The sequence below is a fragment of the Erythrolamprus reginae genome, chromosome 2 (genome assembly GCF_031021105.1).
Source record: "Erythrolamprus reginae isolate rEryReg1 chromosome 2, rEryReg1.hap1, whole genome shotgun sequence".
Classification (NCBI taxonomy): Eukaryota; Metazoa; Chordata; class Lepidosauria; order Squamata; family Dipsadidae; genus Erythrolamprus; species Erythrolamprus reginae.
Window position 1 is genome coordinate 182,391,228 of NC_091951.1, and position 20,329 is coordinate 182,411,556.

At 40.9% G+C, this 20,329-nt stretch overlaps 1 protein-coding gene across 1 annotated transcript; it reads left to right on the top strand.

Moving 5' to 3' along the window:
* The first annotated feature begins 299 nt into the window (after positions 1-299).
* On the top strand, positions 300-18,773 carry LOC139161495 (keratin, type II cytoskeletal 6C-like). Its single transcript, XM_070740689.1, has 9 exons — positions 300-830; positions 7,243-7,457; positions 8,514-8,574; positions 10,511-10,606; positions 11,447-11,611; positions 15,455-15,580; positions 16,764-16,984; positions 18,324-18,358; positions 18,454-18,773. The coding sequence occupies exons 1-9, from the start codon at positions 300-302 to the stop codon at positions 18,771-18,773; spliced, it is 1,770 nt and encodes a 589-aa protein (XP_070596790.1).
* Positions 18,774-20,329: the final 1,556 nt, after the last annotated feature.

Consider the following 20,329-nt stretch of genomic DNA (forward strand, 5'->3'; position numbering starts at 1 on the left):
AAGGGATGCAAATGAGCTGGTATTGCAAGGCAAGCAATTTGGACAAATTAAAGTTATCGGATAGGTGTGTTGTACTTGATGTTGGGCCGTTACTGTAGAACTCATTGCTTGAAGGCAAGCCAAGCCCTTGAATATTTGCCTTCCTCTTCTCATTCCCATGCAACCAAGCCCAAGATTTCGAATGCATATAAGGAGACATCTCCCATTTCCACATCACAGGGGGGCTCTTGGTCTCCTCTAATCTCTACTCCTCTGTTTCTGCTTCACACCCTTGCCGTTCTCCCTCTCACAGACGCACCATGAACCGACAATTCAGTTCCAGATCATTTTCAGCGGGGGGAAGGAGGAACTACTCTGTCTCCAACAGTGGCTTCCGAGTGGGCAACAGCTCGACCTCGGTCATCGGAGGAGTGGGATCTTTTGGTGGTGGCTTTGGCAGCAGAAGTCTCTACGGCAGTGGTGGAAGCAAGAGGATTTCTATGGGCCTAGCTTCTGGTGGTGGTGCAGGAGGTCATTTTGGAAGAAGCTTGGGTGGTGGTATGGGATTCAGCAGTTATACCACAGGATATGGAGGCTTTGGTGGTGGGGTTGGCGGTGGCATTGGCCTAGGTAGTCATGTTGGAGGCTTTGGTGGTGGTGGCGGTGGTGGAGGATATGTACTTTCAGGCTCAGCGCCTTGCCCACCTGGGCGAATCCACAATGTTATAGTGAATAAGAACTTACTGACTCCTCTGCATGTGGAGGTCGATCCTGAGATTCAGAGAGTCCGGGTGCAAGAGAGGGAACAGATTAAGACCCTCAACAACAAGTTTGCCTCTTTCATTGACAAGGTAAGATGGAGGGCATGGAGAACATTGTATTTAAAAAAAAACCACTAGGAAGATATGAGGGGTTCAAGGCTATTCTGAAAATAAGAAACAAGGGAGGTTTTCTTTAAGAACCTGGAGGTTGAATGACGCTGCTCAGGATTTGTATTGCTTATGACTTCACAAAGATGACAAAAGGACTGAAACTATAATGATTAGAGTTTCTGCTGCTTTAATTGTAGGGCAATGTTCCTCAATCATGTTTCCTTCATGTATTTTGGACAGCAATTTCTATTCATCCCTTTGTCTATGTTGTCTGAGAATGATGATATTCGTAATCCAATCTATCTGGAGAACACCAGATGGTGGGAAGCTACTTTTGAGAAAAGAACTAGTAACTTTATTTAAATTGTGCATTTAAATTAAGTACTAGGAAGTTATTTCAGTAATGAAATTAACTATAAATGTGAAAGATTTGTAGTTTTCCTTGGAAATTGTCAAAGAAAGTTGGTCAGGCATTTGTAATAATACTAGCTTAAAAGATATCTAGTCATGGGATACATAGTCATTTAAGATGTATGGACTTCAATACCCAGAATTCTCTAGTTAACTCTCAGGATTGTGGGAGTTAATGTCTACATATCTTAAAATTGCTGAGGTTGAGATACACTGATCTAAAGATTAGTGTCTGATGTAGCAACCACCCCCACAATACTTGTTAAATTCATTCCTGGCTTCACTTAGTATGTATGGCAGCTTCTTTCAAATAAAATGTTATAGTGACATTGATTTAAATCTATTCTAGTCCATCTAGTCAATACACCTGTTGAATTCCTGAAAAGCTAATTGTCTCCAAAATGATTAGATTAATCATCACTTTTTCAAAGAGCTGGTTTCTCTTTGGACTATGTTTCTAAACATTGTTTTATATGGTACCTTTTCTCATAAGAGGACAGCCTGCTAGGTAAACACAAGCTGAATTTAAGCAAAGCAAACCTACAACGTTTTTGAGATAGAGAATTTACTTTCTACATGTAAAAGAAATATAAAAGCTTTTTAAAGAAGGACTGCTTTGCATGCATTTCAACTGAGGGAAAGTGAACTATTGTGACTTTTTAAAAGGGTTTTAGAATTTGAAAGTTAAAATGCAGAGCTGTTGAAATTGATGGAATTTAAGGGTGAGAGAAGTAGGCATGCTACATTTTATTGCACATTTGGGGATTAATTTGATAGCAGTGATTTGAAGACTCATTTGATTAATATAAATGGTTCTTCTAAAGAATTATGCAGTTAATAGTATAGTCTTAATGACATATACAACTTCATTCTTAGATGTTCCTTAATCACAGGTTTGTTATGACCACGTGAATGTGAGAATCATGTTTCACGTTTATCTTCATAACATGTTTTACGCAACATTTATGGCTAGTATTTATAAACTATTTCACCATGGTATTATGATGATGATGTAAGAGAAATAAATAAAAATAAACTTGGTACAGTGGCTAAAAAAGCATCATGCTAGATTTTGGGAAGCCTTGAGTTCTACTCCTGTCTTGGATATGAAAATAGCTAAGTGACATAACTCTCTCTTAGGTTGTGGACAATGTCAACCTGAAAATTAGTCAAAGCAGTCACCATGGGTCAAGATTGTCTTGGACACACAAACACACAAATATATATTAAAAATTAAATTGCTTTAATGACCTATACTTTGCAAACTGGAATCAAGTATCCTATATTAAAGAGATTTAAAATTATGTTATTCCTTCCCTTAGATTAAAATGGAACAGGTCAGGAAAGGCTGCCTGTACAATATAACATTCTGAAAATGAAAATCTAGCCCTATGGAAATCTAATTAATACTTCGATATTTTCCTCATTGGGTTTTCTATATAGCTCTCTTCTAAACCCTTCCATCAATATACTGTACAGGGGCATACCACAGTAACAGCTAAAGGGCTGTATGCCTTCCCTTCACTAAATCTGTACTTGACACGTGCCTAGTAAATTTTCTGCCAAGCACTCATTCATTGCTTTCCAAAAAAACAAAACAACCCCTGGCAGATGTCTTCATTCAAGTCATGGTATGGTATAGAATTATAGATTTGGATGGGATTATTTTAGACCAAGTCCAACCATCTGCCCATTGCAGAAATCCAAATTTATTATCAAGAATAAGTTTGAAAGGTACAATTCTATAGGGAGCTTTCTGAGTAGGGAACAGTGCCGCCCTGGTGAATTTAACCCTTTCCTGTCTAATTAACTTTTTGCTTCACCTCATCTCAGTTCAGTTTTGTTTCCCTTTCTTTTTTCTTTTTCAGTCCAGCTACCTTTCCCCCATTGCCGGATTACTCAATTATCAAACCATTCTTATTGTCATATGACTTCCCCTACTCCATACATGACCTACTTTCTTGTACTTTAAATCCTTTTTTGTTGCTGCTGCTGCTGCTGTGTTCTGCATTCTGAGTTGATAGATAAAAGGTTCTGATCTTCCCCATGACATTTCTTCAGGTTCTTGTACAATATTAATCTATTTTATCCTAGTCCTCTGTTGACAATATTAAATGATATTCTAAGATATTCCTCTTAGAGAATAACAGAGTTGGAAGGGATCTTGGAGGTCTTCTAGTCCAACCCCCTCTTAGGCAGGAAACCCTACACCACTTCAGACAAATGGTTATTCAACATCTTCATAAAATCTTCCAGTGTTGGAGCATTCATTGCTTCTCTCCTTGATTAGTTTCCACCCATTGCTTCTTGTTCTACCCTCAGGGGCTTTGTAGAATAACTTGACTCCTTTTTCTTTGTGGCAACCCCTGAATATTGGAATACTGCTATCATGTCTCCCCTGGTCCTTCTTTTCATTAAAGTAGACAGACCCAATTCCAGCAACCATTGTATGTTTTGACCTCCAGTCTCCTAATCATCTTTGCTGCTCTTCTTGGCATTCTTTCCAGAGCCTCTACATCAGTGGTTCTCAACTTTCCTAAGACTGCGACCCCTTAATACAGTTGCTCGTGTCGTGGTGACCCCCAACCATAAGTCTAGCGCCAATTCTCCCAACAGAGCTTTGAGCTGATTGGCAGGAAGGTCAGAGAGATACCCCAACTGTAAATGCCTGATTGGTCGGAATGAGGGAGACGGTATTCTCTATTGAGATTTTCACATTAAGGATAAAATGAATGAAAAGTGCTGCCAGTCCTATGTAATTTTGTATTTCCAAGTAGCAGTATACAGCTCTCATGGCTGAGTTCCCAATGAATAGTTCTGGAGAAAAAAGGTGGATGCAACTATTATTGAAAAATTTTGTCACTTGGCAAACCTGTTCCGGATTTGCATATATAAAAATGTAATGGGGAATATTGTCGCTGTGAACTGGCCATGCTTAATCTGCAAAGATCTAAAATATGGCTTTGGACTTCCTTACTTTCCACAGGATGCTCTGTCCTTTCAGTCAGAATAAACCAGAATTTGGGTGGGAAAGATTTATTTGCTTCACTTTTTCTAGCTTATGATTTTTTTAAAAATTTAATGCATCCTGTTTCCACATTGGTCCATCAAAATTAATGCATGCTTGTGTATTCCAGCATAACCATATTTGCACTTATATAATATCCATTTTTTAAAGCAAAGACGTTTATTTCACTTCTTCCTCTCCCATTCCTTCTCCCTCTTATTCTTACCTTTGAATATCCAAATAGGAGAAATGCAAATGATGTCGTTCAATTTATTACTATGGAATAAAGGCAAAACTGACAGAATTTTGTCACAATTTCTTCAGTACATTTAACATCTAATTTACTTCACAGCTGAGTATCTAATGGGCTGTTTCATTTTTCCAGTTATTAATCCATGCATGTGTTTGCAAGAGTGCTCCTTTGAGACCCAAATTTCCCTATTAAGAGACATATGGCCTTCCCTTCTGGCTAAATAAGAAATGTAATTTTTCCCATGCAAAATCCAAAGGTTTCTGAGCACCACGTCTGAGTATCATCTGGCAACTGCACTACAGTTTGGTGCCAAGATTGAAAATCATTATCTCGTTAAGTCTTACAACATCCCTCAAGGCTAAGTTCCTCATTATCCATTACTCTTGTTTCAGAGATGAAGGAGCTGCTCTGATGAGATAGTCAATTGCCCAAGGCCACCCAGGAAATTTGGCAGAGTCACAATGAACATTTTATTCTCACAGTTTAAAAGCCTGAATTCTGGAAGGTGTGGAGCAGGGGAGAGCATGTCAATTAGAACATTGGATGACTATAAAGATATATCATTCTTTAATGAACTTTAATAAATGCTCCATCTCAAACAATAAGCCATTCTAATTTTATCTTAAGAGGTTTTAAATATGAATAAGAAAGATAAGAGCTACTTTGATCTTTCAGCTTTTCTTCTTTCCCAAATTTATTCCAGGTGCATCGTCATTAAACATGGTTTCCCATATTTATTCAGCATCAGTCCAACCAGTTGAAAAACTATCCTTTGCTTTGGCCACTGAGTGGATTTATTAAAGCAGCCACATCAATAATGTGGCTTTTAAAGCAGTCACATCTCCCCCTCCCCAGGCTTGGCTTGGGTATAATTTGGAGGAGTGGGGGGGAAATCATAGCTGATTTAATGAATTAGTGAGGGGTACAGATTTGCTTTTGAAGGCCTTCTGAATAATTTTTGAATCATACCCAGCTCCAAAGCATAATGTACCTGAAACACAACTTCTTTAAAATTATTTTATTTTATTGGTTTATAGATTTTGTAGCAGAATAATAAGCTTTTGTCTGTTAATTGCGGCAGATCATAGAATAAAACAAAGTGATTTCAGGCAGTGTGCAGCTACAATATTTCTCCCCAAAATAAGACCCTGTCTTATATTTTTTGAACCCTGAAATAAGCGTTTGGACTTATTGCCATGCACTCAAAAGCCTGATTGTACTTATTATTAGGGGATGTCTTATTTGGGGGGAAACAGGGTGTTATAGGAATTACGGTTTTCTGACTAGTGAGCCAATGAAGTAAAAATAAAAAATGAAAAATGTTTTAAAACCTTTAAAAATAATGAAAAGCAGCAAAGGCAAGTCTAAAAATACCCAATGCCCTTAAAAATGTAGAGACCAGATGAGGTTTCCACTGCTGTAAAGACTTATTCTTGGTTTGTCAAATAGTTCATTCATCTACATCTCAACCTAAGAGGATTCAGCCTAAAAGTTAGATGAGGGTATCATTTGGTCCCCAGGAGTGACTCTCTTAGGCCCCACTAATCAAATTAGCAGCCTTAAATGCAACTGTAGGGATGGAATTATGTTGACTAGGTTAAGAGTGAAGTCAGGATTGCCTAATCCTGATTTGTATGCTTCCCAAAAGGTGAATATTTTGGCTTTCCTACTTCATTTCATGTCCAAATCATTTCTAATAATATATATTGCTGGGATTTTATAGAAACAAAATATAGGTGTAAAATGCAGTATTCATTTATCTATCTATCTATCTATCTATCTATCTATCTATCTATCTATCTATCTATCTATCTATCTATCTATCTATCTATCTATCTATCCATCCCATCCCATCCCATCCCATCCCATCCCACCCCACCCCACCCCACCCCACCCCACCCCACCCCATCCATCCATCCATCCATCCATCCATCCATCCATCCATCCATCCATCCATCCATCCATCTATCTATCTATCTATCTATCTATCTATCTATCTATCTATCTATCTAAAACAGAATATTTGCATCTTTGATGAATTTTAATTAACCGGTGATTTAAAATTTCATAGTGCGAACATACACATATCTATGTGCATTTAGGTAAAATATTGATGCTGTGAAATTGTGCAGAAATTCATTTCAAAACTGTTTAAATTTTTAAAATGAGAGAAAGGATTAAGGAAGGGTGTTTTTCTTCAGGAGGACAAAACAGATAAAACAATTAATCAACAAAATGGTCTGCCTTCAGAAGTTGTGGCTGGAGGTTTTTAAGAAGAGATTGGACAATGTTTGTCTGAAATGGTATAGGGTTTCCTGCTTGAGTAGGACATTGGACTAGAAGACCTCCAAAATCTCTTCCAACTCTGTTATTCTGTCTCAGAAGGGACATGGAGAATACCGTTCCATGGGGAAATCAGCAGAGATTCAGCAGGGCTTTTCCACCTGACCTGATAAGGAATGATAAAAGAATTGCATTGGCTCTAGGGAAATTCATGTTCAGCTCCCAGCGAATCCATGGAAGTTAACTTGGTGTCTTAGTCTAGTCATTCTCTCTGAGTCCTGTCTATTTCACAGTGTTATTACAGGGATGAGTGGAAGAGAGAGGGCTATAAAGACAAGGTAGGGACTAATCCGCAAAATGAACATATGGATTCCAGCCAATTCTTCAAGAAAGATAACAAAGTCCCTCTTCTCTCTCCTTTCCTTGTTGGGTTTTAGGTGCGATTCCTTGAGCAACAGAATAAAGTCCTGGAAACCAAATGGGATCTTCTGTACCAACAAGGCTCTCCGGCACTAAGGGACAATCTAGAACCTATTTATGAGGCTTACATTGAAGCTCTTAGAAGGCAGTTTGACAGCCTGTGCAATGACAAAAACCATTTGGACATAGAACTGAAGAACACACAAGAGCTGGTGGAAGATTTCAAGAACAAGTAAGTAAAAGTGAAGAGGTGATGTTGGGTGGATGATGTTGGTTGGATGATGTGGACGTCTGTCAAGAAGGCAAAGCAATGCATGATCAGGGATAGGTTCTAACTTACCTCACTCCCAGTTCACTTCCTCCCACACACCTCGTGGGCACATGCATGCTTTGTGTGTGCGCGCATGCAAAGTGCCAAAACCTTCCCAAACGCTGAAAACAAGATAGTGATTGCATGCACAGTGCCAGAAACTCAGCTTCTGCACATGCTCAGAAGAAATTTTTTTTAAAGGGAAAAAGTTTTTTTAAAGTTATTTTAAAAATGATGGGGTCCATGGATCAGAACCGATTCAGTTGGTGCTGATCCATGGACCCCATCATTTTAAAAATAATTTAAAAAAAAACGTTTTCCCTTTATGACATCACCAGCAGGTTGCTACCAGTTCGGACGAACCGTTCTGAACTGGGAGGAACCCATCTCTGTGTGTGATGCCTTCCTGCAGCTACTCTTACGCTAATCTTTTTCACCATAGTTTCATGATTTGCTTTCCCTCCTCATTATTTGCAGTTGGGCAGTCTTTTTTCAATTTATGCCTAGTTAATTTGCCATGTATGGTCCTGTGCATAGCATCTGGCCAGGTATAATAGTGTCATATGAAGTATAGAATTTCTGCTGATAATTAGGGCAAGTATGAGTCTCGATGGCTCAGTGGTTAGAGTGTAGTACTGCAGGCTACTTCTGCTGACTGATGGTTGACTGCAATTTGGCAGTTCAAATTTCACCAGGCTCAAATTTGACCCATCCTTCTGAGGTGGGTAAAATGAGGATCCAAAGTTGTTGGGGGCAATAGGCTGACTCTGTAAACCACTTAGAGAGGGTTGTAAAACACTGTGAAGCGGTATATAAAGTCTATTGCTATTGCTAATGATCTCCTGATTTCATTTACCATAGAAAATTGTCATAAGGTTATATATTCAATAAGGCTTGTAAAGATTTTGTATAAACCTGAAACAATGATTGAATAAAGATAATATTACCAGTACTAGTAATAATTTATTCCTATTACAGATATGAGGATGAAATTAACAAACGGACAGCTTGCGAAAATGACTTTGTGGTGCTCAAAAAAGTAAGTTGTTCATATTAGAATATTAGAATAGAATAGAAAAAATGCTTATTTGTACTCGGACTATCATTAAGTGTTGTGCCTTAGGATTCTTTACAAACTATTTTTTTGTACACTGAGAGCATGTAAACCAAGACAAATTCCTTGGGTGTTCAATCACACTTGGCCAATAAAATTCTATTCTATTCTATTCTATTCTATTCTATTCTATTCTATTCTATTCTATTCTATTCTATTCTATTCTATTCCATTCCATTCCATTCCATTCCATTCCATTCACATATTAACACATGGAAATATAAAAGCTACAATCATATTTTTTTATTTCTTATAAATCCCCACTCATAAACATTTGCACTTACACATCTATTTGCAGCACTAAAATTAATAATCTGACATGCCTGGCATTCACAATTACCACTTTACCTGTGTTAAATCTAATGCCAGCCTTTTTGAACCATTGAGGTGCAGCTTCGCTTAGGACAGAGATGCAGATTGCTGTTATTAGCACATTTTAAAAACTTCCAAAAATTCACATATCTATGCATTACGATAAATGTTACGTATAAATGTTAGTTTCTGGGTAACCTGGGTATCTTTATTTTCTAAAAGTGCAGTTTAATTATAGGGATGTATTCTTGCACTGTCTGCTGTATTTGATATCACTACAGATTGTGAATGAGTGTGGGGTAAGGGTTAAGTTATTGGGCTAAAAGTGGGTAGAGCCAGTTTATGTATGAATGTATGTATGTATGTATTCATTCATTCATTTATTTATTTATTTATTTATTTATTTATTTATTGGATTTGTATGCCGCCCCTCTCCGTGGACTCGAGGCGGCTAACAACAGTGATAAAAACAGCATATAACAATCCAATACTAAAACAACCAAAAAACCCTTATTATAAAACCAAACATACATACAAACATACCATGCATAAATTGTAGAGGCCTAGGGGCAAAGAATATCTCAGTTCCCCCATGCCTGATGGCAGAGGTGGGTTTTAAGGAGATTACGAAAGGCAAGGAGGGTGGGGGCAATTCTAATCTCTGGGGGGAGTTGGTTCCAGAGGGCCAGGGCCACCACAGAGAAGGCTCTTCCCCTGGGTCCCGCCAAATGACATTGTTTAGTTGACGGGACTCGGAGAAGGCCCACTCTGTGGGACCTAACTGGTCGCTGGGATTCGTGCGGCAGAAGGCGGTCTCGGAGATAATTTGTTTGCAGTGTACCCACATCCACGGAAGCTCACAAGATAAATTTGGGCCTTTGGCTCTCTAGCAACCCAACCTACCCTATAGGGTGGCTCTTGTATGGAATGCTAGGAAGCACAATGCAGGCTTGAGCTCCAGAAAGTGAGCTTTTCATTGAACAAATAAGTAAGTAATGCTTTGTTCTATATTATGTACCAGGTAGTATATATACCAGCAAGGGGAGGGGGGGCATGCTGCACCAGCAGCAGAAATGGAGCTGCGCATGCAGCTTCGGATGACCGATGGATGGGTGCTTATTCAGAGTGAGATTTGGCTTCAGTGCATGTGCAGGAAGCAGAATTTTATGAGAGGACATGCACATGAGAGATTTTGGCAATTTTTTGCTTCCATGCATGCGTGGAAGCAAAAAAATGGGTGAAATCTTGCACACTCGCATGTTTTCTTGTGAGATTTTCTTCCTGTGCATGTGCAGAAGCCAAACCTCACTGCAATGCATGTGTGCGCCCATCAGATGCACGCACATGTGCGCCAGTCACCCAGAGATTCGTGCACATCAGCACCGTTAGTGGCGGTAAGTTGGAATCCTCGCCTGATACCAGGTATATTACCAGCATAGAATATTGCTTCCTTAAAAAGCCTTAAAGTGGGAATCTCTGTGTTAAAGCTCTGACCCATCATTGCCTGCTCTGTCCAGACTATGATAGTACTCGTATGTTTCTCCCTAAGGATGTGGATGGCTCATATATGCACAAGATTGATCTGGGATCCAAGTCTGACTCCTTGACTCAATATATCCAGTTCTTAAGAGCACTCTTCGATGCGGTAAGCATCACTTCTGCCTTATTATACCTATTAGCACCTAAAGCAAATTCATTTTCCAATATGTGTCCAACAAAAGCATTTTAAATGCATGTAATACTTCCCTGCTAGAGCAATGCATGCCATCCAATGTATAGCTTTCTGACTGTGTTTTACTGCCTGCATAAACCTGTCCTTTACCTGTTATAATAAAAGCTGCCCTACGTCAGTGTTTCCCAACCGTGGCAACTTGAAGAGATCTGGACTTCAACTCCCAGAATTCCTCAGCCAGCATTTGCTGGCTGGGGAATTCTGGGAGTTGAAGTCCAGATCTCTTCAAGTTGCCAAGGTTGGGAAACACTGCCCTAAGGCTTATGAATTTATTAACCCTAAATAGCTCCTTTCAAATCCATCCTTATCGGATTGCTTGTGTGGGGTGAGCTCAAGAGGGACCTTTCTACGTTGCAAGGTTACCTAAAAAGGTGGACAACTTAATGGGCTTTCAGAAAGAAATTCACATCTCCCATCATGTGAAGCCAACAAGCATCACATCTTTTCCCCATGGAAGTGAACGGTGGTTGTTGACATTTCTACCTTGAAAGCTATGGACAAAGTGAAACTGAGAATTCCAAATGATAATGATAGAAATCCCATCTGTGAAGGATTGCATCCCCTGGCATGTCTGCTTTGGTAGAGGATCTGGAATCTTTATTTGAAAGTCATTCATATAATTATTTCCCTGTGAACGCCTTTCAATGTAGACACATGTCTAACAAGTTAATCCAAGGGAACGAGCACGCTCTGTCATGGTTCTGCATCAGAGCTTTCCCCTTAACAATTGCATATTGTTTGTAACTCCCACAGGAGCTGGCTCAGCTGCACTCGCAGGTTAAGGAGACAAATGTTATTCTGCAAATGGACAACAACCGAGATCTGGACCTCGACAGCATCATTGCTGAAGTCAAAGCTCAGTATGAAGATATTGCCAATCGGAGCAGAGTTGAAGCTGAGGCGTGGTACCAATCTAAGGTGAGTATCTCTGGCAAAAGCAGATGTCATTTCAACTCAACATTCAACTCAACTTGAATGACAAAACAAAAAAAGTCCCCTCAATTATAAACCAAATCTCTGAGGCAGTTTAATATTTAGACCGGAATCAAATGCTCTCTGAAGCTCCTGAATTAAGAACCATAGTTCCCTCTAAGCTGAGCAGTGAGCAATCGCTCACTTAAAAATCATCATCCTCAGAGTTTTCCAAACCTGCCCAGAAGCCGAGAGGGAAAGAGTGAGAGGGAAGGAGAGAGAGAGGAAGAGAGGAAGAGAGAGAAACAGATAGAAAAAAGAGAGGAAGGAAAAGAGAAAGAAAAAGAATGGGAGTAAAGAAGAGAGAAAGAAAATCAAAATCTAGTTTGAAACTAGCTCAACTATTTAAGTGGCATTTTGATATTGATAGAGTTGCCCTATTATGAGCTCACTGTTATAGACACACAGTACAGTATTTTATTCTGAGGCAAAACAGGGTGGGTTTTTTATTTATTTGTTTGTTTGTTTGTTTGTTTATTTATTATTTTTGTGCCGCCCAGTCCTAAAGGGACTGCCGTTCAGACACTATACTTTTCCGGCCACCCCCCCCAAAAAAATTAGAGGGAACACTGTTAAGAACTGCTGAAATCTGAAAGACCCAACTAGCATTTTGTCCAGAAAGTTAGCCAAGGAAATCAAACAATGGTTTTCAGGGCTGCCCAAAGAGGTTCATTTTTTAAAGATATAATCCATTCCACAAGATACAGGAAGCACTGTCTTTGTGTAATATGTACATAGTGCATATTAAACCCAAAAATGGTTTGGTGGATAACCACTATCAATAAATAGTGATCGCCATCCCTTCCATTTGTATTTCATTTTTCTAAAATGTAACCTTCCCCATCTTGGGTGTTTTTATGAGATGTTTCAGGTGCTAGGAAAGAAATGGTACTGCCCAGGGGTAGGTTTTAACTAATCTCGCTGCTGGTTCACTTCCTCCTGCACTGCATGGCTGCGCGTTCATGCACAATGCTGAAAACTCAACTTCTGCGCATGTGCAGAAGCAAAACCCCCCCCTGCTTCTGAGCATACGTAGAAGCCAAAAACAAGATGGCGGCGGCCACATGCTGGCACAGCAGACCTGGCTCCATGACATCGTCACTGGTTTATTAATGGTTTTATAGAATTGATTAAAATGGGTAGGAACCCACTTCTGGTATGGCCTGGCATTCAGTGTACTGTATGCCTTGCTGTTTTGCCTCAAGTGGAAAAGTACATTTTGCTCCTTTTGTAAGTTGGCTCTTTTGTCTTTACGAGTCTTCCAGCTTCCTGGAATGGTTCCCAAGAATCTGTTTTTGTCCTGAGAGCACATCTGCATATAAATTTATGTTCAATATATGCATTTCTTTATTGAAAATATATTTCTGTTCTTGTAGCCATAGTTCCCTCTAAGCTGAGCAGTGAGCAATCGCTCACTTAAAAATCATCATCAACTCAGAGTTTTCCAAACCTGCCCAGAAGCCGAGAGGGAAAGAGTGAGAGGGAAGGAGAGAGAGAGGAAGAGAGGAAGAGAGAGAAACAGATAGAAAAAAGAGAGGAAGGAAAAGAGAAAGAAAAAGAATGGAAGTAAGGAAGAGAGAAAGAAAATCAAAATCTAGTTTGAAACTAGCTCAACTATTTAAGTGGCATTTTGATATTGATAGAGTTGCCCTATTATGAGCTCACTGTCATAGACACACAGTACAGTATTTTATTTTGAAATTCTCTGAGGCAAAACAGGGTGGGTTTTTTATTTATTTATTTGTTTGTTTGTTTGTTTGTTTGTTTGTTTGTTTATTTGTTTATTTATTTATTATTTCTGTGCCGCCCAGTCCCGAAGTTGTTCTGTAGAAAAACTAGAGCTTTCTGTACATTAAGTTAAGACAATTCTTTTTCAAGTACTTCGGACGCTCAACTCTTTCCCCATACATTTGCAACCAATACCAACTATATTATGCATGTGAATAAAGACCATTTTGTGAAGAGGACTTATTTAAGATGCACAAGGTGATAATGGCCTTGTCCACTTACCTGATGAAGTGGACAAGGCCATTGGAGCTGTGAGTTCCGCCACCTGTTTACTGGATCCGTGTCCCTCCTGGCTGGTTTCGGTCAGCAGGGAGGTGGCACGGAGCTGGGTCCAGGAGATTGTCAATGCTTCTTTGAGGAGGGGGTCCTTCCCGGATCCCTACAAGGAGGCACTTGTGCGCCCCCTCCTCAAGAAGCCTTCCCTGGACTCAGCCATTCTCAACAACTATCGCCCAGTCTCCAACCTTCCCTTTATGGGGAAGGTTGTTGAGAAGGTGGTGGCGCTCCAGCTCCAGCGGTCCTTGGAAGAAGCCGATTATCTAGGCCCTCAGCAGTCAGGATTCAGGCCCGGCTACAGCACGGAAACTGCTTTGGTCGCACTGATGGATGATCCCTGGAGGGCCTGGGACAAGGGTTTATCCTCTGTCCTGATGCTTCTTGACCTCTCAGCGGCTTTCGATACCATTGACCACGGTATCCTTCTGCGCTGGCTGGAGGGGTTGGGAGTGGGAGGCACTGTTCTCCAGTGGTTCTCCTCCTACCTCTCCGGTCGATTGCAGTCAGTGTTAGTGGGGGGTCAGAGGTCGACCTCTAGGTTACTCCCTTGTGGGGTGCCTCAGGGGTCTTTCCTCTCTCCCCTACTATTTAATATCTATATGAAACCGCTGGGTGCGATCATCCAAGGGCATGGGGTGAGGTATCATCAATATGCAGATGATACCCAGCTCTACATCTCCATCCCTTGTCCAGTCAGCCAGTCAGTGAAGCAGTGGAAGTGATGTGCCGGTGCCTGGAGGCTCTTGGGGTCTGGATGGGTGTCAACAGACTCAAACTCAACCCTGATAAGACGGAGTGGCTGTGGGTTTTGCCTCCCAAGGACAACCCCATCTGTCCGTCCATTACCCTGGGGGGGGGATCATTAACCCCCTCAGAGAGGGTCCGCAACTTGGGCGTCCTCCTCAATCCACAGCTCACATTAGAGAAACATCTTTCAACTGTGGCGAGGGGGGCGTTTGCCCAGGTTCACCTGGTGCACCAGTTGCGGCCCTATTTGGACCGGGAGTCACTGCTCACAGTCACTCATGCCCTCATCACCTCAAGGCTCGACTACTGTAATGCTCTCTATATGGGGCTACCTTTGAAAAGTGTTTGGAAACTTCAGATCGTGCAGAATGCAGCTGCGAGAGCTATCATGGGCTTTCCTAAATACTCCCATGTCACACCAACATTCTGCAGTCTGCATTGGTTGCCGATCAATTTCTGGTCACAATTCAAAGTGTTGGTTATGACCTATAAAGCCCTTCATGGCACTGGACCAGAATATCTCCGGGACCGCCTTCTGCCGCACGAATCCCAGTGACCAGTTAGGTCCCACAGAGTTGGCCTTCTCCGGGTCCCGTCAACTAAACAGTGTCATTTGGCGGGACCCAGGGTAAGAGCCTTCTCTGTGGTGGCCCCGGCCCTTTGGAACCAACTCCCCCAGATATCAGAGTTGCCCCCACCCTCCTTGCCTTTCGTAAGCTCCTAAAAACCCACCTCTGTTGTCAGGCATGGGGGAATTGAGACTTTCCCTCCCCCTAGGCTTATAAAATGTATGCATGGTATGTCAGTATGTAAGATTGGTTTCTAAATTGGGGTTTTTAAATTAACTTAAATATTAGATCTGTTTACATTGTATTATTATTGCTGTTAGCCGCCCCGAGTTTGCGGAGAGGGGCGGCATACAAATCTGATTAATAAATAATAAATAAATAAATAATTACTTTCCATTTTGACTTTCAGTTCCAAGAATTACAAAGTACAGCTTTCAAACATGGAGATGACTTGAAATCATCTAAAGATGAGATTGCAGATTTGAGCCGGCTTATCCAAAGACTTCGCTCCGAAATTGAAAGTTTGAAAAAATCAGTAAGGCATTATTTTTCCCCTCCCCCCACTCTCTTTATTTCTTTCTCTAAGGAGAAATTAATTAATTTATAATGGTCAAAGATTCAACTCTTGTAACTGCCTAGATTCACATTGTTTATGCAATTCATAAGATATTTCAATAATATCTTGGATTCTTATTTAGTTTTTAAAAACTTTCTGTACATTCAGTCATTCCTAATTCCAGGCTTGTCAGGAAAGCCAAGTCTTCACGGCTTTCCGGAAAACTGGTGGGGTGGGTATGGTATGGATCTCCAAAGGGTTGGGGCGGCCACAGAGAAGGCCGTTCCCCGTGGCCCTGCTAGCTGACATTGTTTGGCGGATGGCACCCAGACAAGGCCAACTTCAGTTCCACAATCCCATTTTGTACTACTCACTTTCACTGGTTTGGTATTCTCACCTTATTTTTCCACCTGAATACTTTAGCTTTATCCAGTTCATGTGGAAACTACTTGGGAATTTTTTTGGGGGTGGGGAGGAGGGAGACATATTTTAACCGAATAAAAAATAACAAGACCATAGAATAAGGTTCTGAAAGAAACAGCATGTTGTGGCCTGCCAGCAGCCAGCAGAGCTGGCAGCATACTCAGTTAATGTTGGTGCTTCAAGTAAAAAGTCCCTGCCGCTTTGAATTAATGAATTATGTGATTAATTTATATTTGGCAATTGCATCCATGTACACAAAACATGATATTTATTTATTTATGTATTTATTTATTTATCTATTTGCTTACTTACTTACTTACTTACTTACTTACTTACTTACTTACTTACTTACTTACTTACTTACTTATTGGATTTGTATGCCGTCCCTCTCCGAGGACTCGAGTTGGCTCACAATATAATAAAAATTAGTATACAATATCAAACTCTAAAATCCAATTAATATAATTAACTACTCTAAAACCCTGGAACATTAAAAATCATTCATTCACATGCAACAGCAAGCATACATTGCACTCATCGACCAGAAGTTGTTTAATAATAATAATAATAATAATAATAATAATAATAATAATAATAATAATAATAATTTATTAGATTTGTATGCTGCCCCTCTCCGGAGACTCGGGGCGGCTCAGGTTTGCAACTGGTTTGGGTGAATTGGTCCAAACTGGGAGGAACCCACCTCTGTATTTAAGAGAACCTTTGTCTCCTTTCTCAGATTGCTAGCCTGCAGGCAACTCTAGCAGAATCTGAACAACGTGGGGAGTTAGCCCTGAAAGATGCTCGGACAAAGTTGCTTGACCTTCAGTCTGCCCTAACAGCAGCAAAGGATGAGCTGGCTCGTCTGCTGCGCGATTATCAAGAACTGATGAATGTGAAGCTGGCCTTGGATGTTGAGATTGCTACATACAGGACCCTGCTAGAGGGAGAGGAGTGCCGGTAAGTACTGACCAGGATATCAAACTCTTTTGCCTATTTCCATGTGCAAAAGACCAATTGCCAAGATTTGAGTTTTGAAGGGGGCTGTCTTTTCTGGTCAGATGCAGAATAGACTACAAAACCAAAAGACAGAGGTGGGGACAATAATAATTAGTCAATAATGTAGGTAGGTTTAAAACAAACAAACAAACCGAACAATACATAGTTCCAGAGCAAATTATTTGGAACAGCAGAAAGACAAATACAGTGGTACCTCATCATACGAACTTAATTGGTTCCAGGAGGAGATTCGTAAGGTGAAAAGTTCATAAGATGAAACAATGTTTCCCATAGGAATCAATGTAAAAGCAAATAATGCGTGCAAGTCCTTCAGGAAAATCCCAAACTTTAGAAGGGTGGCGAACAGAGGGCAGGGAGGAGCAGCTAAACGGGGTGGGTGGAAGAAGCAAGGCTAGGCTAAAGGGTGAGTGGGAAGGAAGAAAGGCAAGGGGGCGCCCCTCCCTTTTCTTTTTTCAAAAGACACTGTTTCAGTGTCTTTGCAAGCACGTTGTTCTCTGCAAAATCTTTCCTCCTCCAAGCCACCCCTCCCTTTTCTTTCTTCAAAAGACACCGTTTCAGTACCTTTGCAAGCACGTTGTTCTCTGCAAAATCTTTCCTCCTCCAAGCTGCCCCTCCCTTTTCTTTCTTCAAAAGACACTGTTTCAGTGCCTCTGCAAGCAAGCTGTTCTCTGCAAAATCTTTCCTCCTCCAAGCCGCCCCTCCCTTTTCTTTCTTCAAAAGACACCCTTTCAGTGCCTTTGCAAGCATGTTGTTCTCTGCAAAATTTTTCCTCCTCCAAGCCGCCCCTCCCTTTTCTTTCTTCAAAAAAGGGGAAAAAAAGAAACCCCTTCATCCCAGCAGCAGCTGCTTGGGTTCGTAAGGTGAAAATAGTTCGGAAGAAGAGGCAAAAAAATCTTAAACACCAGGTTTGTATCTTGAAAAGTTCGTTAGAAGAGGCGTTCGTAAGATGAGGTACCACTGTATGTTGATACAAGACTAAAGCCAAGGAGGAGATAGCTTAAATACTACTATAGGACTGGTTGGAAAACCATGACTTATGAAAGTACAGAGATGTGTAGTTGAATCTCATTATCCTGAAAATATACAGCTCATAGTTAATAACCCGATTCTCTGGCCCTGAGTGATAAATTTGTAGGATTCAGGAGAGACTTCTTGAAGCTATTTTGAAGCAAATGTGATGCTATTATGAAAGCCACAAAAATGCTGGGAGCTACAAAATTTTCTGGATGGTAAAATTAATCCTTTGTTTCCACACTTTGTTTTTGTTTTCTCTCTTTAGGATGTCGGGCGAGTTTGAAACCCCTGTCAATATCTGTAAGTTCACAATTTAGCATTTGATTAAATTACAGAGCGCCTTTGTCATTTTGAGTGGCCAACTCTGACTTCCTCTATCGTTTTCCAACCCACAGCTGTGATCAGCAGCTCAAGCACCGTGAGTGGTGCAGCAGGAGGAGGATACGGTGCCGGTGGCGGAGCTGGCTATGGAGCCGGAGGAGGCGTTGGATATGGTATCGGTGGAGGAACAAGTGGAATAAGCCTTGGTGGTGGTGGCGGCGGAGGTCACAGCCACATTAGCATTGGAGGAGGAAAAGTGAGCCGATTTAGTAGCGGTGGCAGCTTAAGTGGATCTGGAAGCCTCACAGGGGGCGGATACACCTATGGTGGGGGGTCTTCAAGCATGAAGATCGTATCATCCACAAGCTCCTCAAGCAAGAGAGTAATCAGCTAAGGTTTCTTAGAGGTCACTTCCTGCTTCAAGAAACAGAAGAGTCTCTTGTTATCACATACCCCAACCAACACAACATACAGTACTTTCTGAAAATTTAGTGCGCCCACCATTGCCCACACTTCCTCTGCAATGATCCTACAATCCTCTACATTTACAGGGTAAATAGCCTGCCGGGATGGCACTTGTAAACCTAAGTTATGCTCAGGAGGTTGATCTACTATTGCAACCTTTCCAGGATCTAGGTGGATGATCACATACTTGGAAACTTCCTGTCTCTTTTGCTTTCTAAAAGGATGTATGGATGCATGTACAAGACCAGTGTGCCAGGGCTTCGAGCCCAGTTTTCTCCCTGGCATGCTAGGTATGTTTTTCTGATCAATGATGGAAGCATTTTAATCATGTAATCATCCACCTGCAGGCTCAGAAGTGGCCCATTGCAGAAAGGCAGAAGATGCGAGCTGATGTGATTGTTCTGACTGTATGTGTTTCACCTCATCTGTCTCTTTACGTGCTTTGCTGCATAGACCATTGTAATTTCCCTGCACCTCATGTTGTTGGGTTAGTGCTTCTGTGAATGGAATGGTGCTTCCCACATTTCCTTCCTCTATGTGGTCAGCTGTACTGTTGCATAACTCTGTAGGAAGCAGGTAACATAGCTTGTCCCTTGGCTCCTCTACTTCAGTGGCTCCGTCACAGAGAGGATGCAGATGAAGAACAGGAGCACCAAACCAGACATACTACTTTTGTAAGCTCTGTTTAAAGGATCACTTTATTGTACATCCTGTTTTTAAATTCTAATGTACAGTAGTTCATGTGACTATACCATCCTCTAACACTGTCAACGAAAAGCAAAATCCAAGCTTCTGGCAATTTCCTCACTCACAGTGTACCTCATGGAATAATCTCTTGTCAATAAAGTCTTGTGCTGCAATAAATACTGTCATTTTTAAATTTGCTCAAAACCCTCTCTTTTGTTTTGTAGCCCATATTCATGGCACCGCTTCAACCTGTGACTTAGAACCAAATGTGACTTTGAGCCTAATTTCACTTGGGATCCCCAGTTCTAATGTCTGGTATCCTCTGTCCCATTCATGCGGCTTCTGCTTACCAGAGAAAAATAAGAATGATAAAAACAATAAAAGAGAAAAGACAGGGAGTGCCAGAGAGTCCAAAATTGGATACACTTGACTTTTGCTCTACCTATTAATTTTTGTAGTGCTGTTCTCCATTAGTCAATGTCCCTCAAGAGATGGTCTCTGAGGAAACTTGGCCCTGGACAAAAATAAAATGGCCTATTTTTGCTCTGCAGGGCATGAGGAGCCTTTTGTGGGCTCTTGCAGCCACCCCAATAATTTTCCAGGGAAAGCTTGTCAAACAGGCCCAAAGCTAAACTCAAGATAGGGAGCTGTCACCTTCCAGCTTCACCTATTTGTGCTTTCAAACTGCTCTCGTGGCAAGAAAGGGAGAGGGGGGAAAATATAGAAGTTTTGCTTGAAACTTTCTCCTCTCTTCTCCCTTTCAAATGTACTATGAGAGAAATCAGGGTTTTATTATTT

Coding starts and splice junctions, on each gene's coding strand:
- LOC139161495 (XM_070740689.1), top strand. CDS start 300: ATGAACCGACAATTCAGTTCCAGATCATTTTCAGCGGGGGGAAGGAGG. Junction 831..7,242: donor TTGCCTCTTTCATTGACAAG/GTAAGATGGAGG, acceptor GTTGGGTTTTAG/GTGCGATTCCTTGAGCAACA. Junction 7,458..8,513: donor GTGGAAGATTTCAAGAACAA/GTAAGTAAAAGT, acceptor TTCCTATTACAG/ATATGAGGATGAAATTAACA.